The 20,587-nt window shown below is 37.8% G+C and overlaps 1 protein-coding gene across 4 annotated transcripts in view; it reads right to left on the bottom strand.

Moving 5' to 3' along the window:
* Positions 1-20,587, bottom strand: part of SEMA5A (semaphorin 5A) — a 313,729-nt gene that overhangs the window by 195,691 nt on the left and 97,451 nt on the right. For all 4 annotated transcript variants that reach the window (XM_036406161.2, XM_036406172.2, XM_036406169.1 and 1 more), the window contains 2 exons: positions 19,370-19,568; positions 1,942-2,041 (listed from right to left, as the gene is read on the bottom strand). In XM_036406161.2, the coding sequence (XP_036262054.1) occupies positions 1,942-2,041; positions 19,370-19,502 (233 nt within the window). In that variant the 5' untranslated portion in view covers positions 19,503-19,568. The remainder of the gene's footprint in view (positions 1-1,941; positions 2,042-19,369; positions 19,569-20,587) is intronic.

Below are 20,587 nucleotides of genomic sequence, written 5' to 3'. Positions count from 1 at the left end.
TGGGTGCCATGGTTTAGTTAAGGTGTTAGGGCATGGGCTGGACTCTATGATCTTGAAGGTCTCCTCCAACCTAGTGATTCTGTGAATTCTGTGATTCACAACAAATAGATTCGGTCTACCTGCAGTGGAGACTGCATGCAGAAGGTGTGTAATCAGTAAGATTATCAGGGTGATCAACACTTGCTGTGTTGGGACTACAGCACCCTGACAAGTGGCTGCAAGTCTCTGAATCTAGGACCCCATGATGTACAATGACTCGTGGGGCCCAATGCCTAAAGAACAGAAGGGTGTGTAGTGAAAAGGATGTACTGAAATCAATAATACATGTAATTAGAGAAAACTGCAGGCAAGCTTAAGTATTCGAAAGGAAGATCTCCATGGCCAAACGCAACACCAGAAAGGTTAAAATTTAGAATGGAAATGCAGAATAAGGAAAGGGAAAATCAATGCCTTCTATGAACAAGTAACAGCCATCTATACTGACCTGTGTGAAACAAAATTGCTGTTATAATTTTAATAACCTTGAATGGTTTTTTTTTTAATTTTAGTCAAAACAAGAGATATAAAGCTCTGAAGCATCATTAACTTTTAGGAAAAATACATCTTGTGATGCATGGTATCTTTAGCAAAAAGCAGAATTAACAGCTGATTTTTTTTTGTAGTCACTGCTTATTCAACAAAATCATCCCAAGCTTATCCCATAGTGATTTAAAAAGCTTCATCAAAAGCACTGGTTTAAATGAGCTTATTTTTTACTCAGATTGTCCAGATAGACAGTATAGAGAATAAAATGAGAGAGGAAGGAGAGAAAAGTATTCTTTTTTTTTTTTTGAACAGTTATTGGAATATCTGTACAGAGTGCACTAATCCAACAAATCCAACACACATTTCCATGGGTCTGGGGCCTGGGGAGAGGCTCAGACAACTTATGATGACAGTCCTTACAGAGTAGCAGCAGTTGATAACCTCACACCTCGTTTCATTGGGTAGCTTACAGAATTGAAAAATCAACGTCAAGAAGGCACAGAAGACCCCACTTCATGTGGGCCAAAGATACATGAATATACACACACACATGCGCCTATTTCCACACTCAGAAAGCTTTCCCCTGTAGATAAGCAACTTCCACTGGTCCATGGAAAAAATTTTCTTGCAGTGCCTTTTATGACTCTGCATTTTGAACCTCATTTTCAGCTAAGAAGCAAACTGGGAAACAGAAATATATTCCAATGCTAAACCTAACAGATAAGTGAAGTGACTAGAACTTTGTTAATTCAAAAGCAAAATATATTCAGAAGGTGGGTGTGAATAATAAGTTTAGATGGTTACATTTTTTTGGCCAACCAAGATGTTTTACTATGCCTCACACGCTAAGAGGGGAAAAAAATAGTATTTAAGGACTGCCACTGCTTCAATGTTGACATCTAAGACAGTGTCACTGTTGATCACAGCTTGCAGAGTGCTCTCCTACTGTGCAAACAGTGACTATCACCAACTTTACCACTAATTCTTCAGTCTTTAACAGATCGCTCCTGGCATCATGGTGAATAATTATTAGAAACATCCCAACACAACGAGCCACATCGTGTAGCCAAATTCGGGATCATCCTAAGCCTCATGCAATGGCATCTTTTGTCACATTACCATATGGCACCTGCTTGTTCTACTGGATGCACACAAGGATTGTGTACTCCAGGACAGTCCTCCTAAAAATTAGAACAGGGTAAGCTATTCTAAACCTTGATGCCAGGCAGGCAGTCCATCTTGTAACTCTGGTCAGGGATTAGAGAAATAAACATACATAACATTCAGTTTAGTGGGTCTAGAAAGCAGGGGAGTCACACAAGAGCACATTGATATTGGAATTTGGCTAAATATTGTTTATCAACAAAGAACAAAATCCAGTCTGGTGCAACCCAAAAAAGAAAATAGATTTCTCACCTTGCTCCAGCAATAAGCTCTTTTTGTCCTGGGTCAAATGTTAACTGTGAGAAGTCCACAGCATCTTCTGCTTTGAACACATGTAGCCAAGGGGCAATTTCTAAAAACAAATCAAGAAATACAACTTTTACTATAAATGTTATAGGGGTAGTACATCGGGTAGTCACCATTAAATCTGCAGATATTTCGAGTGGGTCTGCAAGTTTTCCCCTTATGGTCCTCTAAGGAAACACAGGAGACTTTCACCACCACGCCATTCAATTTATAATACAGGCCTGTAAAATATATAGGGCCTGATACACATTTCAATCAACTATCCGTATTTTGTTCTGAATTGTTTTTCCTCCTTGGGTAAAACAGAAAACACCACAGTACAACTGCAATTCACTGGGACATACTCAAGTAAAGTTAGATTAAATTTCCATGCATTAAAAACAGCTGAGGACTAGAGGGTTGTTTTTTTTTAGTTAGCTATTTAGTTATTTCTTTTCTTTACAAAGGGATCTGATTAAGTGAAAAGCAATGAGGAAAACAAGCAGGTTTGACTTTTCATCATTTTTCACAATAAAAAGGTTGAGAAATGATAGATGAAAAAGGAAAAATGTTTGACATTCTTTGAACTTTTTTTTTCACTTTCCTTTCTCAGACCAATTTAGTGCTACATTAAGCAGGGCAGACAAGCATGTGAATTACTGAAAATCAGCAAGGGACATTACTGGTATTCAGAATACAAACATGTTCCTACTTTCAAACTTAAGCACACATAAATAGTTGCAAATCAAATCTTTAAGTATTTTCATTACTAGTAGATCCTTTTTGCATTCATATCACTAACTGGACACTAAAGTTTGGCTAAATAAACTCAATATTGTGCGAACAGAGCATAATTATCTTTAATTTTTACTTTTTTAGAATAGACATACAGAATATAGAAAATTTCTGTAAAAATAGAAATGGTAGAAATTGCTCACTAAAAAAGTCCAGTTGTACAAAACCCACATTCTCTAGAATTCTGAAATTGTCAGAACATTGATTGAAGCTTTTTTCTTTTTTTTTAATGTAGTCACAAAGCAGTGGGCTGGAACTTACAAGAAAGGTGAAGAGGGCTGAGCATGTACGGCTCAATGGGCTTCAGGCCTAATTGAAGATTACAGGTGTGAAACAGCCACTTGAAAGACCAAAATCAAGGTCATGGTCACGACCATTGAGAACATGGAGTCAAAAACAACCCAACACCCTGAGGGTGCTGCAGAAGTGCAATTTTTGACAATGGTATCAATAGCTGCAGCTCAGGTAAAAACACTCATTCTAAGCTTTCTTCTTCACTCACAAGCATATTTTTGCTTTTGCAAATGTCTCAGTTGAAACAATCCATGTCTGGTGTCTGTTTCAGGATGATTTGTTCCTAATTTAAAGTTTTAGCACAAGTGGGCTATCCATTCCTAAGGAATGGGCCCAGGAGAAAAATGTTATTCTGTGTCAAAACGTGTTCAGCCATTGCAGACAACCATTAAATACAGTGTGCAGAAGCTGTATCATCATATACTTTGGAAAAACAGATGGAACTGTGAAATAGAGTCACTTGGGTGTCAGAAAAGTAACTTCTGCATTTTTAATGTCAGCCCGTATGCATCTGGGCAATTTCAGGCTCGCAATGCCAGTTTGTACATGTTCTGCAGTACTTGTAGCTAAATTCACTGTTGATTTCCATCTGCATTGGATGGATGCTCAAACCAGGATTCAAACACTGGGGTGGAAAGGGGATATGGCCACATATTAGATAACTGTGATTACAGCTGCCATCAGCCATTACTGCAGATGCTTTGCAGAGAACCCAGCAGGATTCCGAGGGAAGAAAAACACTCAAATATATTACAGGCCTGTATATATAGCCTTATACATACTTACTTATCTATTTTTATTTAAAAATTTATAGATATATATATATGGCTACACAGGCAAGCATAAAACAGGTGTTTCCTAAACTTTTTGCACTTGATTTTGCAGCTTTAACTTTTCAATCATGCATTTCATATGAAACAACCAATTGCAAAGTTCTAAAACATTAAGAAATTAGGTAGGACATGAAGATGAGGAAATCTAGGGGTAAATCACAAAGAATTTCAGTTACTGGCAAAAGAAGGGGGAAAAAATAGAAAACAAAACAAAAAAAAACAGCCAGACCCACTGTGGAAACATCAGTCTCTGAAAGAGTGACAAGGTAAGCAGCTGAGAATGGAATTACCCCAGCTCTACATTGGTAGGACAAGTGAGACCCTTGGTATTCTGAAAGAAGAGGAGAGGAGTGGCTCCCCACAGCATGAGAGGCCAGGGAAAGCTCAGGACACACAAGTACTGCAGTGCCAGAAGGCTACAGGGAAGACTGAAATTCAAAGACTCAATTCTCTTCCACTTTTCCTGCTGTCTCAGCACGACACAATAAATCTTCAAGGTACAGCAAGCAGGTGATTGAGACCACTTCCAGGTTTGGAGCAAGGGGCCAGGCAGGGCAAGGCAAGCCCAGGCTAGAGAAAAAGAATGAGGACTTGCTAAGAAATCTCTCTGAAAACTGAATCCCCTTCAAAATATAAATTATTTTATCCTGTCTTTGTCGCATTCAGCAGTGCTCTTGCTTGAGGGAATAAGGTCAGGAAGAGCAAATGGCTGCTAGAGCTCTTCTTTTTCAGAAAACACTCTGAAACTGTATCTCATGTGTCTCACAGTGGCAGCATGTGTCACACAGAAATAAGTATTTATGAGATAAAGCTACAACTTCATGACACTTTTGTAAGGGAAAATGAACAAAAACAGTGCCAACAAAAATTTTAAAAAAGGCAATCCAACCCCATGTACACTGCAAAAATAAAAGCTTATGCAACCAATTAAGAGAATAATTATGTTTCTTTTCACCAAAACAGTGAAATCTAGCTGAAAATCCATAGGTGAAACAAGACTTTTTAGTTTTGCTTTGAATTATCTCCTTAGAGTCAAAAAATCATAATTAGCTACTAAAGGCCTATAAATTATTTTTCTTCCAATTAAAATCATAATGGTAAAGTAGTAAGAAGTAATAATTTAAATTTATTAATGGTTTTCATGCAGATGAAACATGACAAGCTTTACACAATAACACAGCAGTACATTTTGTGTACTACAACAGTAGCACAAATAAATGTGTAAGGCAATTAAGCTGCCCTGCCAACACATGACCTAATAGCATTGCTTGCTGATCACAGGTGACAAACAGCAACACCCCTACGCTTTCCCATCCTAACCCTCCCCTTCCTGACATTCCCCTCCCTCTCCTCTGCCCTACCTTCATGTGAATTACAGTAAAACACCAAGCCCTTTATTGACTTCTCTCTTACTCCTGATACTGAGAAGACTTATTTAAACACACCTTCAGCCTGGATTTCTTTTTCCTTTAAAACTAAGAAGGCATGCTTGCCAATCTGCAGACATCAGTCTGGGACTCAAAGCTGTCCAGGGAAAACTACTATGGTACACATACAGCCATGACAGCAGGTGATTGCCAACATCCTTTTGGTACATTCAAGACAGACTTACCCTTAGCAAAAACAACCAAAAAAATTTTTCATTGCTGTTATAGGACTGAAATCTGCAGGCCTTATAACTCAAAAATATTCCCAAGAAAAATACTTTCTCATGGAACTAAAAGATGGATGTTGAAAAAAAATCTTTCTGAGAAGGTTACAGCTCTCTTTCACATGCTGGGAATCGGATGTTACGAGTTTTCCTGGGGGCTTCGGGGTTTGGGAGGGAGGGTTAATAGCTTCAATTTAATATAAAACAAAGTTTGTCGTGGTCCATAAATCGACAGCAAAGCAAACACACCGGATTCCACCCTCAGAGGAAAGGTCAAGGAATTCTCTTTAAGAGGTTTAAAGACAAAGTAGGTTAACAATCAAAGGTGGGCAGAAGGACATTAGATACTCATATTATAAAAAATGAAAGACCAGAAATTTGTCTCTGTTTTACTTTAAATTTTGTATCTGCCCAACAGGCCATGACTTGTTTGGTTCACATTGTTCCAAGGACCTCCCAAGGGCTGAGCTCTACAGTTCTTTGCAAATGAAATTGTAAAGTTCCCTCTAACCTAAGTTTCATTCTTCAGTACTTCAAAGTAGAGCTACAGTAAACAGTAGAATAAATTGAGAAATTACTTACAAGGAATGGAGTGGTATGTTTAGAACCAAATTCAGAAGTGATCTATAATAATAATAATACAACTTTGCAAATAACAAAGTCCAAAGACATAAGGACCTCCTGATTTCATTTAAAAATTAACATAGATATTAAAAAGTTTCAGCAGTGTTTGTAGTGTATGTATGTGACACCTCGTGTCATGGTGTCCTTTTTGAAAATAGTGAGCACAACTTCAACATATGCACAGCAGCACCTTCTTGAAGAAACTCTGTTAGCAAAATAACAACAATAGCAATAATAATACCACAACAATAATACCACCACAATAACAACACAAAATAACACCGTAGTTGAAAACTAGCAGATTTGCAATATTAACAGAAGTCTCTGGGTGGCATCAGTACAACAAACTCACTAATCTTATCAGAAGAAAATTAAAAAGTATTTCTGCATGCTAAAGCTAGTTTAGAATTAAATGTATCTAATCTAATGATGATACAATAACTCCATCTTCCTGAAGCTGTGTAATAATTTTAGCCTTAGATCTCCTCCTGTGATACTCAAGTTACACCACTCTCCTCTTCAAAGGCAGCGAGACATGTCAGAAGTCTCCCCAGGGATGTGCCCCGCTGACTCCATTGCATCACCCCCGCTGCCCTGGTGACAGTCCCATTAACCCCAGGGGAATCTATTAAGCAAGGTGTCAGGGCTGGCAAGAGGAAATCCACCTGTTCACTCATTCAGCATGTCCTGCCTAGGGCTTTCTTTACAACATTGGTGCTAGAAGGACACAGCTACGGGCACTTGTAAACGCTCTGCTGTGGCGCTTCAGGACTGCACAGTCTCTACGGTAAAACTAGAACTGAGAAAAACAAGATTTTCTTCAGCAATTTCTGTGTACCACTGGTATCAATTCAGTGTGACTGTTAAGTTCTCATCTTAAAATAATGTTATATTATAAATATATCTGTGAATAATAAATTCAACCAGAACTACTTCAGGTTAACAAGCATTGCTCCGTGTTGGGAAAACAGGCAAGAAAGATGGCATAGACAGAGACTGTTGCAGAATATGTTACAATTCACTTTTGCCTATACTTTTTTCTTATGCTTCCAATGACCAGTTTTCCTACCTCTTTCATACTGTATTCTCTCCTCATAGAGATGTATTAAACACACCCTTGCTGGTAAGTCATTGACTCACTGCAGATGAAAGGAAAAAAGATGCCACCACTCAAGTGAAGAAAGGAAATACATGCCAACACTATTCTACAGGTTCCAACTAAAAAGAGGACTCCACCAAGAAAGTTCAGCAAAAGAACAGCTGTATTACTTCTGAAATCAATCACAATTCACACTCCCACTTACCAGAAGGGAGCTGAGGCCTAGTTTGTCAAAAATATAAGTCCTTTTTTAGAATTTGCACAAGGCATGTGTTTCTTAGCATTTGCATGCAATGACTCCAATTTTTTAGATAAATTCGATCAATAAGTCTAAAAAAGAAAGTAAATACTGGGTAGAAAGCAGTTATAGTTACAAACACGTAACTGACAATATCATATACAGGTTATTTTTTTTCCCCTCAGGTGACCTTCTGAAAACACAGCTGCAAACAAACTTCAGATTAGGCATCAGGGCTTGTCTGATTGTCATTGCAATGCAAAGAAACCCATTGCTGCACCTGAACAAACTACTTTGTGCACTCCTCAGGCTGCAGTACCATGAAGTTCCACCACAACTGTGGTCATTCTATTTTTGGTACAAAGTGTTTAAACCCATACAAATGGAATTTATTCTTTATATACTTGAGAAGTCATGCTTTATTTTTACTTTGAAGCAAATTCATATTCTAACCTTAGCTTAGCTCTGTTGCAAAACAGTCCAGAGCAGACTTTTCCCAATTAGTTTATTTCTGTTGGATGCATTATCCATTAAATCATTAAAAGTGCCATTTCTTTTGAGAAAGAAAATAAAAAATATGATAAAAGAATCATAAAATAAAAAACCTCATCAAACAACTATAATTAACACAGCAAATATTTTTTGATTTCTCTTACAGAAAAGATTCATTCTATGTGTTACAGTACTCCAGCAAAAACAATATGCTCAACTATATTACAAAATCTAAGCACAAACATCTGCCCTGCTCTTCTTCCATAAGGCCCATGGTAGAAGCCAAGCACTTGGAAGACAGCAGCTCACTGCAAAGCAGGAAGGCCTGCCCATTACAGGCTGCTTTTCCTTTCATTCCAGACATGCTTTCTACATGCAGCGTTATGTTGGTAGACCTGCTTCCAGGACCATACACCTCCTCAGCTTTATGACCCTGACAGCTTATTGCAGAATTGTATCCTCAAGGTGACTGCCTTGCCCTTCCTGTGGGGCCTTATTCCACAGGTCTGGAGAAAATCCCACAGGGAGATTCTGTAGAGTGCCCCTTCCCTAGGCTGTACATCCAGAGGTGCTGTGGGATGTAAAGCAAATACAATTACAGCCCTGGGTCAGCAGTCTGGGTATCCATTAATCCTTCCTACATCCTCCTATTGCTGTCCTCCTTTAGCATGCATTGCAGGAGCAGACAAAATAATTATTAATGCATCTTACAACAGTAGAGCTCAAAGGTAGGACCAGCATTCATTTTTGGTTCCAGAGCTGAAGTTAAGTAGAAGGAGAAAGAAAATGCCCAACTAACACAACATTAAGTACTAGGCACTTAGGTACACCACCAGGATGAATTAGAAGATACCAGGAAAGTGCTTTTTCTGTAATTTTTCATACACAAAAAGGAAAAACGACTGCATTGACAACCTTAGTCAATTAAATAAACAAGGAGTAAGCAACTCCCTAACATTTAAACCTCACAGAAAGAGACAAATGTTTTCTGGAAAAAAAATACAAATTGAAAAGACAATCCCAGCTCAATGCTCCAGCAAAATTCCTGGTCCACCTGTTACTAGAATGTAGTTGGCATGTCCACTTTTTCATAGATAAAGTACAAATATTTAAATGTCAAGCCTAAGGAGGGCCACAGATGTAAATAAATCTAATAGTCTGTGCTACCAGAAGGCTCTAACAATCTAATGGAGGACACCAGAAGCAGGCTGGACTCAACACATGAGGAGAAGAGCAGTAGTTCATCAACAAAAAGACAACATCGTCCAACACCATTTGATGCTTTTCTGTAAAATGAAAGGATTAGGACAGATGGATCTGTTACAGTACTCAGTATGGCATTTTAATGAAAAAGACATTTAATTTGCTATACAGAACTTATTTACACCAGGGCTGTGTACAGAATTAAAAGTATGTGGATGCACATCATAACTGAGACATGAAAGAATATATGTTTATATGTTTAGTCAAGCCCTTATTTTTAATAGAATTGAAAATTCAAAATATTTCCTATAGAAATGATTGATATGTTTTAATCTGAATAATATATTGAAAAATATAGGCATTCTGGTAATTAGTGATTAGACAGTAGGAACTCTACAGTTTCCAAAAAAAGGTGCCCTGGAAGATATAAGAAAACAGAACATTACTACTTCCCTCCAAGAAAAAAAAAATGTCTAGGCAGGGTTATTTAATGCAATCCAGTCCTCTATAAAGGAAAAGATGAAGTTACAAAGTTGTCCAAAATGATTAAATCAGCAACCACAAACTAAAAGATTCCTCTTTTAAGTCTAACCACACTACATTTGGTTCTCCTTTGGAAACATGAAAACATGTCAGATCTCCATCTGCAGTTCAGAGCTCATCTTTGCTTATAGGGAGGGGGGAAGAAAACATGAAATAAAAAGAGAACCAACCAAAAGACAAAGCAATCTCAAAACTACAGACCCCTTTCAAGTTGCAGTATTCTGGAGGTCTCTAGATCCCATAAACAAACCAGCTGCCTTCCTTCCACTAAGCAATAAAACTTAATACAGTCCTGAAGCTTACTTTTCCATACAAAGAGAACTGCAGAAGCCAAGAAATAAATATCTATATCTAGCCTTATCTAGAAGCTCTGCTAGCTTCTCGTGCTCCTCTCCATTTTAAATCATTTGTAATAAAATAAATCCCAAGACCATAAACCTCTTGATATTCTCCAGAAAGTTCACCACCTGTTTACAGCGCATTCATTTTATGAACAGCTATTACAGCTTCAGAACAATTTTGGAGGTAATGAGGCAGGGGTGTAAGTAATTTATTATTAATAGGGAAAAGAGAAAATGAACGTACTTGCTACAGTATATGTTTCTTGACTTTGAATGCGTGAAAACTTGAACTTCTTTCTCAAACCTAGGGTAAACTTGCTTCTTTTTACCCAGCTACTCGCATCTTTCATTGATTCTCTCAGAAGGCACAAAGTGGCTGCCCTGGCCACCTGTCTACTGCTCTCCAGGCAGGGCACACACAGTCACAGCAGTTGCCCTGCCCCAGCTCCCTCACCTGCTTGAACAATGCACTCTAACCTTCAAGATCTAAAATCTAGCCTGCATTCCTGTTTTCTCTGCCCTGCCAGAGCTCCCCAGCTAGAAGTACATATTGCTGCATTCTTATGTATGTGCATATGTCTATTACTGGGATAATTAAAGGGAATTTGGTTTCTGACTGTCTGCACCCTCAGGGAAGAGACGGGAACATCTGCTGCAATGCCTACTTATTTCTTATTTTTCTGAACAAGGGTTTGGAATTGTTTATGCTTCATTGTTCAAACGCACATATTGCATACAAATACAAGAAAGTGTAAGGCAAAAAAGACTGAACCCCCACCTAGATGAAAGCGGTTTCAGTGCTTTCAGCACAGTCAAAAACCACTAACTTCACACCTCATCCAGCACAGAGCCCTAATACTCTTCCTAGGGAGAGCAGCTACTCCTTACATTTACCACCTCTGGTCCCTGTGCTGCTGCTGCCAATCTTCCTGAATGTGATGGAGAGACAGACTGACCAAAAACATTTCCATCCTCAGTCATGCACTCTCTTCAGAGGGATTTAGTCTTTTGCATTTTAACACTTACATGCTGGCTTTGGCAGCCAGCCAAAGAATTCATTTTGAAGGAAACCATGTTGTATAGTTATGGGAAATCATTATTTAGTCTCAAGACAGAGTTTTCTAAAGAAATCTGCTCAATTTTAATACATGTATTGTTAGGAGCAGAAACAGAATACAGACTGCCCACAGACAGTTATGCACTTTTACTTTTGTTGGAAATATCTATGCTTCAATTTTTTGCTTTTTTGCTAGAACTGACCATTCTGCAATGATGCATTCTTACTTATGTTGTTATATGAACATAATAAACCTTTTTATTTACATTGTTTCAGCAAAATAAAATTTCTTGATCTATCAATTCTGCCCAAGACTGTAGCTCACAAAATAACGGTCAGATGATATTTCATGAGGAAATGCAAAACCCAACAAAATAAGATATATTGTAAAGACAAAGGGTATAGAGAACAAAGCCTGACACTGATCTTTTTAAGAGTTTGGAGCCAGGACTTCAAAGAGGAATATATTCCCCACCTCCTCCACTCCCCCCACTACAAAAATAAAAGGATGCCCCAAAGCCAAAAAAAGAAAGCAGTATGCAAGAAAAAAAAAAAAGAAAAAGAAACAAAACACTACAATCAAAACTTCTCTTTGTGGAACTTACTTTTGTTCTAAAAGACACTGCTAAACTCCAGGGGTTCGTCACTATTAACAACTACTTTAGTAGATTTATTGTAGAGCTGGTTGTAAAACAGTCAGGTCCTAATTCTCCGAAACGGTAGAAAATAGCTATAAATCCATCAAAACAAAATCTGAAGTGAGTACTGGAAATGGAAAGACAAGCTTAGGACAAGCCAAAGTTTGGTCCCACCTGAAAACGACAAATTGTCATGTAACAAGTAAGTATATACCACATTCAGCCACACAAAATCAGCTGCTACCCAGTGTCCTGAAGTCTTGTCAACAGCAGACAAGCACTGCCACAGAAGGAAGACAGGGAAGAGAAAGCATGCGAAAAAAAAACAAACAACACTTTGAAGAAGCACTGACTGTGGTTCTCTATTTCCCCCCAAGCTATCTAACAAACAAAATGTATCTTGGTAAGGTTAGTGGTAAGGCTCTGGTTATTTAAAAAATTAGGAAGAAAACCAAAAATTTAGGTAATGTTTTTCCTCCCAACCTCTTAAAATTCTTGAAACTTTAGAGCTTGACGCAAGGCCAAAGGATGGGCCAGGGTTTCCCCAGTCTTTCAGCCAAAGTGATAGGCAGCAGAAGGTGACATTCAGTGATAGGCAGTAAGGGCAGCAGGTGCCATCAATTGACAGCAATACAGGCCCCATAAACACTGCACAGGATCTGGAAGGGAAGAGCACTGGGATGAGTCTTTCCAGTAACTATGTCATTACTAAGTATGAAAACAAAGTTGCCCAGGATCAGATGTCCAGTAACTGCCATTGTTGACATCTATTCTGACCTAGCAGTCTAAGTTACTCAGAATTATAGAATGGTTTGGGTTGGAAAATGTCACTAAGATCATGGAGTCCAACTGTTAACCCAGCACTGCCAAGTTCACCACTAAACCAATTCCCCAGGCGCCACATCTCCACTGAATACATCCAGATATGGTGACTCCACCACCTCCCTGGGCAGCCTGGCTCAATGCACAACAATGCTTTCAATGAAAAAGATTTTCTTAATATCCAGTATAAGTCTTCCCTGACACAACTTGAGGCCGCTTCCTCCTCTCCCACCACTTGTTACTTTGGAGAAGAGACCAGCCTATACCTTGCAACAGCCTCCTGTCAGGCAGTGTAGAGCATGATAAGGTCACCCCTAAGCCCCCTTTAATCCAGTCCTTTCTTATGCAAAAATTGAAATTCTACCTGGTGGGGAAAAAGATAAAGCAGAAAAAAAAACAGAGCAATATTGCGCTCCCTCTTGCTCTAAGCATACATACAAAAAAATTGACAGAACTTCATCCGCATATGAGCTCTATTTCTTGATTGCTGATCTGTTTATTTAACATATCCCAGTTTGGATGATTTACAACATTTTAGCCAAAATACATCTCTTTTGAAGAAGAAGAAAAAAAAGAAAAAGAACAAAAAATCCAGATTTTAAGTCCATCTGCCCACTTTGTACAGAAAGTCGAATGCGGCAGGAGCCTCTCACTCATTTTGCTCTTGGTTAACAACCAGAGAACTGCACATGCCCTAAAGAGCCACATTAGGGCAATAATGAACAAATCAGCCATGGAAGGCTCATAGGACATGTCTGCACAGCTCACTAGTCGTTGGAGCCATTGATAATTTTATATTATCAAAATTTATGAAAATTATTAGCATTCCATGAAGGTCCAGCACCTGACTGGGATGCCAAAATAATTTTGAATTGATGCTTGCTTTAAAAAATGATCACTTTCAGAGGGGAAAAAAAAGTAGCTGTATGCAAGTCCTTTGCTTAGAGAATTCATCCCCTGACATTCTTTCATTTTTATGTGAATGGGCATCAATGACACTGGGTGATTCAGGGAAACATAGGAGGATAGTAACCTTCAGTCTCCAGAGATATTTTTTAATTAACAGTAAAGAGTTGAAGGTTGCTGTTCCCTACCAGAAGCTTAATCACCTGTACAAAAGTAAAAGCAAACCTGATTCAATACAAAAAGTAGAGAACTGGTAAAGGAATTATTTTCCTCTTTAAGAGGGGCTGGTTCTTGGCAATGTAGTGCAAACAATCTTGTAGTCCTATCATCTAGACAAACCAAAGTTGCAACATCTAGCAATCAATGCTTCTTCACCGATGAATCATCTTCATTTAAAGAAAAAACCCAAAAGACAATACAGAATGGAGAGCAATACACCTTAATCCCATTGCAGATTCTGGCAGATCATCTTTGAAATGTATTTATGAAAAACTGGGAAAAAAAAGAAAAAACTAAGCAGCTTAGTAGACTACTATTAGTTTAAAAGAAAACTTCCAACAAGATTAGGAGAAAGAGAAGAGTACAAACAAAACCAAGTTCATATGCCATTTATCCTCCTTCATTCAGCCCACATATTATTTCCTTTTGGCACATGTTAAGTGCATGCACTCCATACACAAACCACGGATAAAATGAGCAGAGCAATGTACTGAGTCTATATTACTTAGCCAAACATCAACTAAGGGAATTCTGTGGTGGTCAGACAATAAGGTTAAGAAAATATATTTCTTAGGATTCTTTAACAAGGAATCAAAAATAACTATGCTATTTTTCTTTTCTGGTTAACCTCAAGTTGAAATGAAGGGTTTAAGTTCATTTCTTCTATGGATTGAGACATGCTATTTTTGAGCATGTTTATTCAACAGATAACTTGGTTACAGCACAGTATGTATTTAAATTATCCCTAAATATAGCTTCTAAAATTATGTAAATTGATGCTTTTTTGTTGAGACAGCACAACTTCAAATTCTGATTATTTTATGAGAGTCTAAAAGAATGAGACTTGCCCCAGAGCATATGATCTCTGCTGTTCTTCCAGTATCAATTAAGTCAAGTTCACAACTGCATTTCATTTCAAATTCAACTTTATGCAGGTAAACTACCGGACAATCAATACCTAAAATTTCACACCTGAAACTGTATTTGGGTCAATTTTTTTTTTCCAGTTCACTCACACACTGCTAAGCAGTTGTGATGGCCCCTTCAGTTCTACCTCATGGATAGGGTCTGTCTACAGAACAAGTCTTCTGTAGGGTCTGTCTACAGAACAAGCTGAGTTTGGAAAGGTCTGGTGTTTCAAAGTTCAGCAAAAGTGTGTGTCTGAGGAAACAAGCGGCCACTGTAACTACTTCTATCCTTTTTGTTGATTGCTTTCATTTTTGGTTTGGTTTTGTTGAGTTTTTATATGATTTAATAAAAGGTCAGGTCCACAGAGAGCTACCACAAAGGTTCTGTAGAGCAGGTGGACCATGAAATGCTGGAAATATTTAGACAAACATAACACCACTAAACTGTTTTGCTTTGGGTTTTTTGCTTAAGAATAGTTCAACCTTTATAAAGCATCGTTGTTTCCCATAGAGCAAATGTGGTTTTTACAGCCTTTTCTAACTGTTCAAGTTAAATACCATACTGTAATTCCTTCACTATAATAGGAGAATGGTTATTTCCAAGTAGACTACCATCAGTAAACCCTAATACACTTACAGAGCTAACATTTCATATCTATATGCAAACAAAAAGTATATCCAAATAAAATAAAATTTAATACAAATAAAATTTTTAAGACCATCTTTAATGAGGAGCTTATTTAAGCCCTTTTTCTGCCCTAATTCTTAAGCTACCTCAAGCATAATTTCCTTTTTTTTTACATTGTAAGCATTTGGAAAGGTGTGCAAAGATCAAGGATTTCACAGTGAGTCTCTGTGTATCCATTCTGTGATCTGCACCCTCTTTCCTTTCACCCAGTTCTAAGTTACAGTTGATTTATAAGCCCTTGACTCCAACTATTGGAATTAGTATAGCTGATGAATTCCTAGCATATGAAGACAGATTTTTTTTTTACTTTTTTTTTTTAACTTTTTCTTTAAGCCTGCATTTCAACAGATTAGCACATTTTTTCCACTTCTAGATGCAGACTCCTCCTTAGAGAGAGAGAGAAAGGAACTTCAAAGAGGGACCACGCACCATCAGTCAGTTTCACCACATGAAACACTGAACTGCTCACTTCCTGGGCTGATCCTGTCAATCCAATACTTTGAGGTCTATTTTATATAAATCTGTTTTCTGTGATAATTCCTAACAACTTTAAATAATGAGAAAAGGAAATTTTCAGCTTCCAAGGAAGACACAAAGCACCTTATTCTAGTTTAAGGAAGCTCTATGATAAGAAATTTTAGAGCTGCCAACATTTTCTGATTTATAGCAGCCTTTCTTATAGATTCTGGGAGAGCAAAAAAGTGCATTTTGCAGTCCTAATATTAATTATGCAGATAAACAACATGGTTGTTACAACATGGTTATTAATACTGTGTATGAGAGACATAAAATGACATCTTTGAGATCATGTCAACAATCCTTTCAAAGTGTGTGCATCGCCTGCTACTGCATCTTCTTTTTCCTCTTCCACCAGCTAACAAAGTACTTGAGCAAAAGTTCTCAACTGGTTCTCAACTGGGTGAAATTCTTGCCATTTCCTATCAGAAGATATATCACAGTCTTCAACTAAAACTACTAAGCTGGAAAAATCAGTGCTAGAAATAGTATATGCATCTCTACACAAGGTAGCCTGACAGAATCATCACCTAAGTGAGCAATTTTTGATGAGCAGTGGGAAAGAAAGCAAGCTCTTTCAGAAGATATACTCCCATTTCATATTTCACTGTGACAACTCCTGGGGATTATTTTGTCTTTTTATTAGGTTTTTTTTTTTTTTTGCAGCTGTTCACCCATACACTACACCAGACTCTCACTCCATTAGTTTTATTTAATAGTTTATACTTCATCTACCTTAACTCTCAAAGGAAGACAAATCAAATAAGTACATTGCTACTTTGGCATACCAGAAACTACAAAAAAAGAGGGCTTTGATCAGTTATAAGTAAAATAAAAGAGTTGATATCTCTGTAAAGTTAGTACTGAGTTTACAAGCTCTAAAGAACCTACCACTCAGTCTTGGTTGATATTCAGCATGCCACACAGCATTACAGTACTACAGCCATACAGTATTTCGCTCTGGTGGATCTAACACTGCTACAAGATGACTTTACAGACCAGGGCATTAATGCAGCACTCAAAGGGATTTTAACTGTAATAAATTGATTTCTCAACTCGATGTTGATCTAGCAGTACTAATCACATCAATAGAGAGAGAGCATCTTCCTATAGGCATTCATAAAGTCAGCAAATGTCTCAGGAAGAATATGGCTATCAGTAAGGTTGGTTGAAACTTGCCAATTCATTCAGAGTGGCTTTTCACACACATCTCTCTCCTTATATTCTCATACCCCAATTAAGCCATTCCTAACACACAGATTCAAAGATAAACCTCTCAGGCACTTTATCCTGGGGTCTCAAAACATCTGTTTTCCATTAACTGGCCGTCCTGCAACTACAAATCAAATGCTCTGTGCCCACACCAACTAGGTTACCCAGCTATCACATGCTGTATACTGCACTGCAAATGTGTTTCTACGCATACCTTTCAAGAGTTATTAAGGACTCCCAGAAGACCATTGTGTGAAGTATGAACTACAGCTTGTTAGAATAGTTTTCAAGAGATGATGGTTCATAAAGGTATGTCATGGATACGTACTAATTAATACTATTTTTATCAAAAGGTCAAGAGGGACCTTGGCATTCAAAATCTTACTAGATCTCATATTAAAGATCTGACCATTAATGTTTCTATATAATTATGTTTCCCACATATATTTACAGTAAAAATAAATTGGGTTTTTTTTGGGTAAACTCAAACTGTGACAGTATCTTTGGCTATATCAAAAAATGCAACTGCAACAATATGGCCTCTATTCCCAAAAAGCCTTAGCATAATGACTTAGAACTGGAAGGACATCACTAGAAATTAAATATGACAGAGAACAAGAGAGGTCTAGAAGGCAGGATTGGGCAAAATTCAAGAAACCCTCCTAAATATTGGCTGAATTAGATTCATAAAATGACACATTTTTAATCAACTCCTAGAACATAGCACTGCTAATGAGTCTCAATTATTTTCTTTTACAGTTGCATATACAAAACCAAAAACCACTGTTACATGCAGTGATCTCTTGGTTTGTGAAATTAAGAAGCTAAGTACCAGAATTTTAACCGTTCTACTTTAATTACTTTAATTTAGAGTATTGTGTATGCGTGTTCTGATAAAAAATAGCATTTTAAACTGAATTATATCACAATATGAATGCTAAGGAAATCAGGTATTTCATCAGAATAACTCACACTATTTAGCCCATCAATAAGGGAGTGATAAAGGTCCCTCCTTCACAATACACTGGTGGTTTGCTGTTCTGAGATACAGAGTTCATTCTCCAGTGTATTGAAGATCAGGACAGCTGGTACCATTACTATTATTAAACCATTAAAGTGCCAGAACAAAATAGTTCCTGGAAAAAACACAACATTATTTTCTCAAAGTTTATGAAAAGAATGGAAACAAATCTTTTTCCAATTTAAATTCAATAAATTCTAATTCATTGAAATAAAAAACTTACACATGTGCTTTCTTAGAGAAACAGGAGGAATGCGGTGTGTAATATAATACATCTTAATCCCTACATCCTCATAACTAGAAACTATTTGGAACTCCCTCTAAGTTGTGCCAGTAATGGAAAATTCTCAATTCAAATAAACAAAAACAAGGCAGATAAGTTATTAACTGCCTCAGGTTTTTACAGAAAACATCCTCCAAGTATTTTTTACTTTGTCCAACTGTTCCTCAGCGTTCCACCCCAACACTCAAGATGACAACCACATGTATGAAGAGGCTCTCCTGGTGAAAGAAGGAACTCATGTAGCTCCAATGCAAAAAGGGCTGTATCAGGCATAAGCAGAGACAAGGAGGAATTTAGAAAGACCATATGGGCATGCAAGGATTACATCAGGTTAAACTAAGTTCAGTGGGAGTTACCATTTGCATGGAATGTCAAGGAAAATAGGAACAGCTTCTACTGCTCCAATAGTAAAGGAAGTTTGAACAGGGATGAAAGGTTGAACAGGGAAAACATCTGACTTGGGCAGATCCGACCTAGTGGCAGCAGATATGGATGACGCTTAGGGACTCAATACCACCACTAAGGTATCAAAGAAGGCATCTGTTGTTTAGCTAGAACTATCATTTGGAGAGTAAATGTTTAATAACCCTTACCCCACCTGAGCCACCAACAAGTGGAATAACACGAGGGTTAATCCTGGGACCCATTCCTGTTTAACGCCTTAATGAAGAAGGGGAGGCTATTGAACACAGTCCTTCATGAAATTAAGGGCACACATGTAGAATTGTGCACTTGGAAAGGAGTAACTCCATGCAACAGTACAGGCTGGGTTTAATCACAAAGGAAAATGGGTCACCCACCTTTAAGTGATATATTCAGCTACAAATGCTGAACAAAATTTGAAAGCTTAGTTGTATTTAATTTGCATAGAATAGAGCCTAGATTTTTATGTAACAGCACTGAATGCACCTTTTTTCCCATGTCATTCTACATTAAAAGCAGAGGTTTCTATGAAGTGATTACACAATACTTAGCCTACTTCTGGAAAAGATTTTAGGCATTTACATCTTACCTTTGTATGCAATAATTGGGTGCTCAGCTCTGTGGCAGTGGGTATCTTCTGTTGTTGTTGACTCCAGTATTCCTAACACCCCAAGTCCTGCCAAGAGCAGTGTGAGGAAGCAGCTTCCTTTCATGGTGGTCATGCTGTCCTCCACAGCAGTCACTTCTTTTAACTGTCTACTCTTCTTGCACTCATGTGGGAAAAGCACCTGAGAATTCAAAGAAATTTATTTAAGAACAAGAGCAAACCATAGGAAAAAATAGACAATTCTTGGAGTTTAAAACAAAACAACATTGCTTCCTTTTTGTGCAGCATCTGACTACTCAAAATTATGCTGTCAGCTGCTCCTCTAATCACTTCACAGACCTATCATCAGTTACCCAATTTAGGAAAATTGATCACCCAGCAGGATTAAAAAATCAATATTCATTACCCCCTCTCTTTTATTTTGTAACACGAGGGGAAAAGAATGTTCTCCAACATTTTTTATTTTATCCTCTTAAACAGAGCAAACATATTTAAATCTCTCTTCCCTGTTCACTTAAATCCACTGCTTCTTGCCTTGCTTTCCCCAGAGACAAAGGAGTGCTTTGAATTCTTGAAAGCACAAGGTAGAAGAGGAATTGCTCCCTCATGTGAATGACTACTTTGAGAGAACAACAGCCCTAGAGCACGTATTTTTTGCCTATCTGTAGAGTTTGTATGGAACAGCACAGAAAGGGGTAGGACAAGATTCACCTCAATGCTCTGACACACACTTTTGTTTTACAGCAGTGAGGGTCACTGCTTCTGACACTGGCTTAGTCCCCATTGATTTCCTGACTGATGACAAGGCTGTGAATTGCAGACTCAAATGATGAAGACCCCTTTCTAGGAAAATTTAGATATCAATGAACAATGCAATGGTTTTCATTCTGAATCAGAAAAAAAGTTGAAGTTCAACATCCAATAACCAGACCCTTATATAAGTAATAGAATATGTACAGTGCCATTATAATTTTAGAGCCAACCCAGTTCCTTTCATTTCCTCACTAAAAATGTGCCTACCAGTTACAACCTAATCATACAACCCAAAAGAAACCTTCACCACTAGCAGATTAAGTGAGTCACAGAGGCTTGCGTGCTGATGACATGCAGAAATGAGACATCACTGCCTTTCATGGGGGAGACCAGAGATTTAAGACAGCTCGATAAAGGCAGAAATGTCACTCTGCTAATTAATGGAGA

Source organism: Molothrus ater, chromosome 1 (assembly GCF_012460135.2).
Source record: "Molothrus ater isolate BHLD 08-10-18 breed brown headed cowbird chromosome 1, BPBGC_Mater_1.1, whole genome shotgun sequence".
Lineage (NCBI taxonomy): Eukaryota > Metazoa > Chordata > Aves > Passeriformes > Icteridae > Molothrus > Molothrus ater.
The sequence above is the reverse complement of the archived record's forward strand: the minus strand, read 5'-3'. Positions and strand labels throughout refer to the sequence as shown.